Here is a 7,869-nt window from a genome sequence, read left to right as displayed (position 1 = left end):
GGGGGGGGGGGCTGTTCCTGAGAACATCTCTCTAAATTCCTCACACGCATCTGGGACCTGCTTTCAATTCCCTATTGACACATCTCCCTGTGCCACAGGGGGCATGTTTGAGAAGCAAGAGGGGTCATCTCTCCTCCCACCGAATTTCCATGGTTGGGGTTCCCAGGAAGATCTCTGGGCTGGGAGTCTGGAGACCTAGATGCTTTTTCCAGTTCTTTCTTGGGCTATCTCTAGGACTCATGTAAGATACCTCACTCATGTCTGCTTCAGTTTCTTCATCTGCAAAATAAAGAACACTAAGACCAGAGCAGATGCTGCAAATGGATCGCCTACTAGGGAGGCCTAACCCACAGACATGCTTTATTAGATCTCTGTAGAGTTTGAGAAAAACTAGAATCCTTCTTTGATCATTTTTTTGAATGGTTTCAAAATCCAGACTTCCAGCTTCTCTCCAACCGTCGGGAGATTGCTCTCATTGGGTCTGCTTTTCTGCTTGGCGACTTTGGTGGTGGCAGCCCTTCGCACCCCCTCTGCTGTCTCACATATCCGCCTCAACAGTTGCATGTTTTCCCGGTCTCTGAGGCATGCAGTCTTGCCAGTTGGGACAGAGGGTCTCTAAACTCCTTTCTAACTCCAAAGAGCCTGTGATGCCAAAGGCCAGACGCCAATTCCTTTGTTTCTATTGTGTTTGCCAAAGCAAAGTGCTATCCACAAGATCATTTTTTCCAAAAGGGAAGTCAGAGAAAGACAGTTCTTTCTCAGGCAGCATCCTAAATACAGTCTTGCAAACAACTTATCCTACTCGCGAGGAGCAGCTGAGACGCTCCTAATGATCTCTGCTTCTCGACTAGACTGTGATACATGCCGATGGCTTCCAAGCCTGGCCACCATCAGCATCAAAGGGGCAGCTTGCCCAAGCAGCAGATTGACAGCCCAGCCCAGTAGGTGACAGGGCAGCCCCCCCAGGGTGTTCTAATGAGGCTCTCGGACTGTACTCGGGGAAGCACGTACAGTCATTATTTTCCACTGGCCTCGGTAGCACAGACACATTCTGTCAAGAAGTGTGGAAGAACTCCACAGAGCTTGAAATCTGGACTTGTTTTCGTCCAAATTCCTGGAGCAAAAGAAGTCAGCCTTTGGTGTGTAAAGGCTCCCTCATGCCGAGAGCCCTGCTTGTCAGGCCAGATGTATCAGTGTCACTTCTGCTGGGCCAGTGGGTGCCTGGTTCACGATGGGAATCGAAAGAAATAAAGATTTTTTTTTTCCCTGGCTTAGACAAGGGAGCTGCACTTCTAGAATACTCCAAGTCCACAGTGAGAATGCAGCCACAGCAAACCTGCCTATCAGGAATAAGATACTCACGGATGCGCCATGCGGCTGAAGTTGCTGAGGGGATCCTGGATGCGCTGCCTCAGCTCTTGTGCCCAGCGGAGACCCCCGGCCACAGCAGGCATGTTCTTGTGCACCAGAGAGAACCCTGGAGACGTGACACAGGCAGACTGAAGTAAAGCTTCAGGTTCCCAAGTCCCCAGCCTACCTGGTCCTCATCTACCTCCAGACTAAAGTCACACTGGGTTCACACCGAGAAGCTACTGAAAGGTCACCATGTTTGCTAAAGAAGAAGGGAGAGTATGGCCAGCTGACAGAACACTAACGGTGTGGGAGGATCTAGGTCTCCCGCCGATCCATTCTCATTTAGTTGGTCTGGATGGGGTCTGGTCATTTTTAGATGCTCTTGAGATGATTCTAATAGTACCGTCGGGGCGGAGAAGCATTGCTTTAAACAGACAACTTGATTTCTAGGGGCCTCAGTTCTCTCATCTCTAAAATGGGATGCGGTTTGTTTAACTTCCAGGCTTGCTTGGGAGAATTCAGTAAGATGAGGACCGACACGGGCCACGTGGATGATGAAGCACTTGGCCAAGGGCGGCCTGGATAGTCTCACTTCGTCTATGCAGTGGGCTCAGTCGTCAAGATTGAGCAATGTGAGATTTCATTTTTTTTTAAATTCTCAGTTTCCAACTTCTCTGGTGAAATCAGAAGACTGGCAACAGTCAGCGCTGCCATTTCTAACTCGCGAGTGGACCTGAAGAAAGGTTACTCGCTTTATTTCCCCAGGCGCTCCCCCAGTTTCTGATATCTGATGCTCAGCCCAGACCCATTATTATTTGTTCTGTGTGATAGGCAAATTCTAAGAGGATCCCCTGTGACCCTCACCCTTGCATAGTCCTCCCCGCTTTTGGTGTGAGTGATACGATGAAATCTCCCTCCTGCAGTTGTGTTATGTTACGGTAGAGAGGGAGGGACGCTGGGTGGATTGGACCCAGTCAGGGTAACCCTTGGACAGCAGAGCATTTTCTTTGACTGGTGACATGAGACGATTCAATGTGCCATTGCTGGCTTGAAGGTGGAGGTGGCTGCATGGCAAGGAATGCAGGTGGCTTTTAGTCACCAAGAGTGGCCCCTAGCTGATGGCCAAACAGTAAATGGAGACTTCACAAGGAACTGGATTGTCGCCACAAGAATAAGCAATAAGCTTGGGGACCAGCCATGGTGGCACAGCAGTGACGCAATGCTCGGTGACGCTGGACCCAGTGGGAAGTCCCAGGCTTGCATCTGGAGGCTTCCTCTGTGCACCCTCAGCCTGCACATAACCATGATCCAGGCTAAGTGAGGCCAGGGGTAGATCACAACACCAAGATCTTGATTATCTTTACACCCCTTGCAGAGAACTGGAACTGGTCCCTGCCATACATGCCTGAAGGGAAAGGCCCCTCAACAGTGATTCTCCTGAGCTACCTGGTCTCCTTATGATTCTACCAGAAGACAACGACCAGGCCTCCTCTTCATTCTGCCCCAAAACAATGAATAACTTGTCCTTTGCTTCTAACTGTGCCCCACACTGACCTCGTCCCCTAGGTAAGTTTTGAGTCACATCCCATACAGTAGAGATGGTATGGCCTCCTGGCCTCTCTCTGCTCGGTAAGTAAATTCCTTTTCTTATTGACAGCTCTTGTCTCTTTGTCAAACAGCAGGTGGCATGGACCTGATTGTTGGTCCTTGAAACAAGCATCCGTGTCCTTTCCAGCATCACTCACATTCTATGAACAGGCACCTTCTAGGCTTAATTATCTTATCCCTTATCCTGACCTGCCATGGCATGCAGTGCCCATAAGTATGCCTCACATATAGCAAGGACTCGAGAAATGTTTGTAAAACAGAAATGAACTTGTGTTTGACTTTCAAGCAGGGAAGACAGGGCATCTCAGCCCTGCACTGAGAATGGAGACATCACACCTCAGCTCGGCACTGCCCTTTGTCAGGCTCCTGCTGGTTCCTCCCACCAGAAGCACGGTTGCTATGGCATTGGAAGACATAAGAATCTTTTCTCAGGCATGTAAAAGCCTACTGTGGAATTGAGGTATGGGCAAGGTTAATCAGCGTGGCGACATTGATCAAGGGTCAACTCATACATTATGCCCACGTCTCAATTGACCAGAGGCCATCACGGCTTCACTGCTCTGTCAATCTCAGCCCTCGATGCAGGAGAATTCACAGTTCAGTGAACTCCGCCATCACATAGGATGGTCTGGAATTGGATGCAAGAAAGTTGTGCTGGCCCTTCTTGGAGAATGTCATAGATCCATATACAGACATTTAACAGACACAAGAGGAATGAATGAGTTGCACCCTCCCCAGGAACAGAACTTCCTCCCTGAAATCCTCTGACCACAAGCCTACCACACTCTGCCTCCTCCTGGACGTGCTGATTGTGGATGATCCTCACCGCATCCAGCTCTCTATTGAACATCCGGATGAGGACCAGGTATTTCTCAGCTACCTCCTGTGCCACCAGGGGTCTCTGCAGGAGGTTCCCTGCTATGTCTAGCAGCTGTAGAGAGGGCAGAGAAGAGACACGGGTTCAACCTACTGGAGGTTAGATAAATCCTGGGTCCTGGTTCTCCTTTATAGGCCTATCCATGTAAAAGGGGCAAATGCTTGTTATTATGGAATTGGATCAACAACTATTAATGTGGATATTCATAGTCTTCCCCCTTCTCTTTTGTTTCTAAAGGATTACAAAACTCTTTGTTTGCCTGATTGCCCATGAGACTCTCTTTTATTTGTTTACTCTGGAGAAAGGGTAAAAACAAAGGGAAAAATAAAGATGCTGCAGAGGTAAGTTGATGGGTATAATAAAGACCTAAAAACAGAAGGAAAGTGATAACAGAAAAAAACAAACAAAAAAACAAACAAAAATCAAGTGAAGAGGGCTGGGTGTTGGGGAGGATTTAAAGGGCTACAACTTAAGTGGGAGCAAAAAAAATTCAGAGAGTGGCTGTCTTGAGAAGGTCAGGGATGGTAAGGATACTTGGAAGATGTTTTCCTGGGCATTACAAATGCCCTAACCCCTTGGTGTTTCCTAGAACATTAGAATCAAGATCTGACCTGTTTTTCATTCCCTTTTGGTTGCTGGATTATATTTCGACAATTGTGATGCTGTTCTGAGACTAGGACATACAGGACTCCAGTTGTATTTTGGATATACCAACATGCTGATTCTAAACTTGTCTCTGTCATGATCATCCATCTCCACCTCATGCTTCAAGCCAGGGGTTGGCAAAGTATAGCTCATGGTGAGCAAACCTGGCCTAACCTGGCCCAACCTGGCCATGGTCTCAGTGTGTGTGTGTGTGTGTGTGTGTGTGTGTGTGTGTGTGTGCTTATTTTAAAAAGTGTTTTTTTATTTTTTCTAATAAAAAATATGTGACCAGACTTGCTTGATTCAAGAAATGTTTGTAAAACAGAAGTGAACTTGTGTTTGACTTTCAAGCACGACAGGTCTCAGCCCTGTACTGAGAATGGAGACATCACACCTCAGCTTTGCACTGCCCTTTGTCAGACTCCTGGCCTAACCTGACCCATGGCCTTAGTGTGTGCTTTTTTTCATTTTAAAGAGAGGTTTTTGTTTTTGTTTTAATTTAAGTAAAAAATATGTAACAGAAAACATGTGTGACCAAACTTGCTTGATTTTCAAGCAAGGTATGATGGAGACATCACACCTCAGCTGGGTACTGCTCTTTGTCAGACTCCAGATAAATATTTATCCTCTGGACTTCATAGAGAAAGGTCTGCCAACCTTTGTTTTAAGTCACTAATCAAGAGACACGACATAAAATCATATCCACTTGACCTAAAACTGGAAGCCAAGTAGACTTCATTGGTCTGAGACCTCATGTTCTTCCTCTTACCAATGCACTCTAAAGACTCTCTTAAGGATGCTTAAAAGAAAAATCACCTTCCATTGAAGGTTCTGGGACCACCTTTCCTTCCACAAAAAATTACCCAGATCTCTGCAGAGTAGAAAGTAGCTCCTTCTCAATGGAGGCACAAGAAGGCAGGTCTTCATTAAGTTCTGTAGGTCAAACCTTTAGACAGTCATGGCTGGCCAGTATTATCTTACTCCAGGTCTTTAATCTAGATGAATTTAGCCATGTCCATGAAGGGTGTGCCTAGTGGCTAGAAGGTCTTCTAGCACCAGAAGGAGAATCTGGAGTCAGGTGATATCTTGGCCTCTACTGCCTAGCCCTGAAAAAAGCACTTCTATGCATAAACATACTTCCATTAGAGCTTTTGCTTTGGCTAAAGCAGGAGGGAAGGGTTTTAGTTTTCTGCTGGAGGAAATGACCAAATCTTGCAGAAGGGATCAAATGGTTGTGGTTTTCCTATTAGTCTTCATAGGCTGGATTAGACATCCTGTTGAGAAGAGGAATTAAGGCCAGAAGATAAAAAATTTGCTTATGTAAGTGCCCTTTGAGACTCCATGTCCCAAAAGTGCTGCTTCAGTGGCCAGACACAGTTAGAAAGGTCTCTACTCAGAGCTGTACTCCACCATAAAATTCCAAGGACTGGAATTTTTGGAATCCTGGCACCAACACAGATGTTTTCAAGGTGGGGATCATCAGAATAGCAATACTATGACTTCTTCAAGCAACTTCCTGGGCAGGTGAAATTTCCAAGGGATGTTGTAGACTGGCAGCAGAGACACATAATGATTTCAAGGACAGAGAGACTTGGGAATACATCCCTTGAAGACTTCTTGAAATCCTAAGTGCAGAAGGACTTATAGCAAGGGACATCCTAAAAGCTTAGATGGAGTCCTAGCTTCACAAGCTATCTGGGTGGTAGAGTCCCAGTTAGCGTTGACAGTGAATGGTAAATAGAATCATTTTGCAGATACACATAAGCCCTTTCCTTGGAATCAGTTCAAATGCTGGCAGGAGGGAATCTCAAAAATCTTAGATGAGTTATAGACTAGCAGGCAATTATTAAAGTTTACATATATATACTCAATGGCTAATGAAGTCTGGCACATTTAGGTTATATAGTATTCTAGAATAATATAGATTCACCCATCCAGGATTTAAGGCTTTTCTTCAATTGTCCCACCAGATATTTAATCTGTGTTTGGACAGTTTCAGTGACTGGGAAGTTAACTACTTGTCAAGGAAGTCGGTTCTAATGTAAACAGGTGTGACAGAAAACTCTTTCTTCTCTTGAACCAAAATCTGCCTCCTTTAAACTTCCACTGACCAGCCCTAGTTCTAATATTTAGGACTTTTTCTAATAAGCCTCTTCGTAGTTGATAGAAAACCTATCAGGCTCCAATAAGTCTTTATGTCTCACAACTCAGCATTCTCATTTGTCCAGCCATTTATCTACCCACCATCCTACACCTTCTCCTCCATACTCTTTCTTTCACCTAATCTGAGCAATCTAGTTATTGATGTCTGATCCCTATAATCCATTACCTGGTAGGTGTTTGTAATAGCATAAGTCAACCTAGCAGCAGTGGTTAAACAGCTCTGGTACTGCAGGGCCATGGTGACCACAGTAGACTTTCTCATTTTTTTTTTTTTTGAGAGATTTTTCCTATAGGGTACATGTGCTCACTAGAGAGACAGACAGAGACAGAGCGGCAGAAAGTGAGAAATCATCCTCCAGGAGGGGATGGCCATGCTGCAATCCCTTCTTCTCCATTCTCTTCTTGGGATCTTGAGCACACACATACATACATGTGCCCAGCTGCCAGATCCAGGACTTGAACCGTGGTGGACTACATGGGAGTCCAGTGACATAATCATTACGCTATCCATTGGTCTCAGACTTTCTTGCTTTTAGTGAGTACTGTACCAGTAAAGAATGGAGCCCAAAAAGAACACTGCAAAAGAATTTCTTCTAAGAATTTTTACATGGTTGGGGGCCAGTAGATGGCATAGAGGTTGCATTGCTGGATTCCCACATGGTCAACTGTGGTTCAAGTCCTGGGCCTGGTAGCTTGAAAATCATGCCAGGCATATGTGTATTTGTGCCCAAGATCTTGGGAGGAGAATTGAGGAGAAGGGATTGCGGTGTGGCCATCTCCCCAGGGGGGTGATTTATATGTTCCTTCTCACTGTCTCTGTCTTTCTCCTACGAGCGCATGTGCCCTAAGGCAAAACAACCTCTTAAAAAGAAAAAAAGAATTTTTACACGGTTATATTTTCAGATAGCATAAATAATTAGGATTAGAAGCCAAGTTCTGCCAACTCCCTTACCCTAGGACGCTCAAGATCAGTCTCTAGCAGACTAATAATAGTCAACATTTGTAGGAACGAAACAGAAGAATCCCTACCATCCTCTGATGAGAATTAGAGTACTGAGGACAAGGGTTGCTCCTGCCACAGATCTACAAACCTTAAAGGCATGCTCTAAGCCAGGTGTATCATCAAAGGCTTGAATAAATATGGTCCCCAACCTTCGGTCCAGATCTTCTACTCTTTGGTTAAATTCTGTGACGTCTTTTTCAAATTCCTGGTGAGAGACACT

General features: G+C 45.5%; 1 protein-coding gene and 1 long non-coding RNA gene across 2 annotated transcripts in view; both read right to left on the bottom strand.

Annotated features, from left to right (window-relative positions):
* LOC114009227 (uncharacterized) overlaps nucleotides 1–3,804 on the bottom strand; it is a 6,235-nt gene extending 2,431 nt beyond the window's left edge. The window contains exons 1-2 of the long non-coding RNA XR_003550673.1: nucleotides 3,742–3,804; nucleotides 1,363–1,477 (exon numbers count right to left, since the gene is read on the bottom strand). This is a non-coding gene — a long non-coding RNA (uncharacterized LOC114009227). The remainder of the gene's footprint in view (nucleotides 1–1,362; nucleotides 1,478–3,741) is intronic.
* A 1,925-nt stretch (nucleotides 3,805–5,729) lies between these two features.
* The window catches only part of LOC102489272 (dynein heavy chain 9, axonemal), a 39,868-nt gene continuing 37,728 nt past the window's right edge, over nucleotides 5,730–7,869 (bottom strand). The window contains exons 8-9 of the mRNA XM_027774922.1: nucleotides 7,676–7,854; nucleotides 5,730–5,757 (exon numbers count right to left, since the gene is read on the bottom strand). Coding sequence (XP_027630723.1) covers nucleotides 5,730–5,757; nucleotides 7,676–7,854 — 207 coding nt within the window. The remainder of the gene's footprint in view (nucleotides 5,758–7,675; nucleotides 7,855–7,869) is intronic.

This window comes from Tupaia chinensis, unplaced genomic scaffold (assembly GCF_000334495.1).
Source record: "Tupaia chinensis unplaced genomic scaffold, TupChi_1.0 Scaffold000493_1, whole genome shotgun sequence".
In the NCBI taxonomy this organism is placed as follows: Eukaryota; Metazoa; Chordata; class Mammalia; order Scandentia; family Tupaiidae; genus Tupaia; species Tupaia belangeri.
This window is presented reverse-complemented; position numbering and strand designations above follow the sequence as displayed.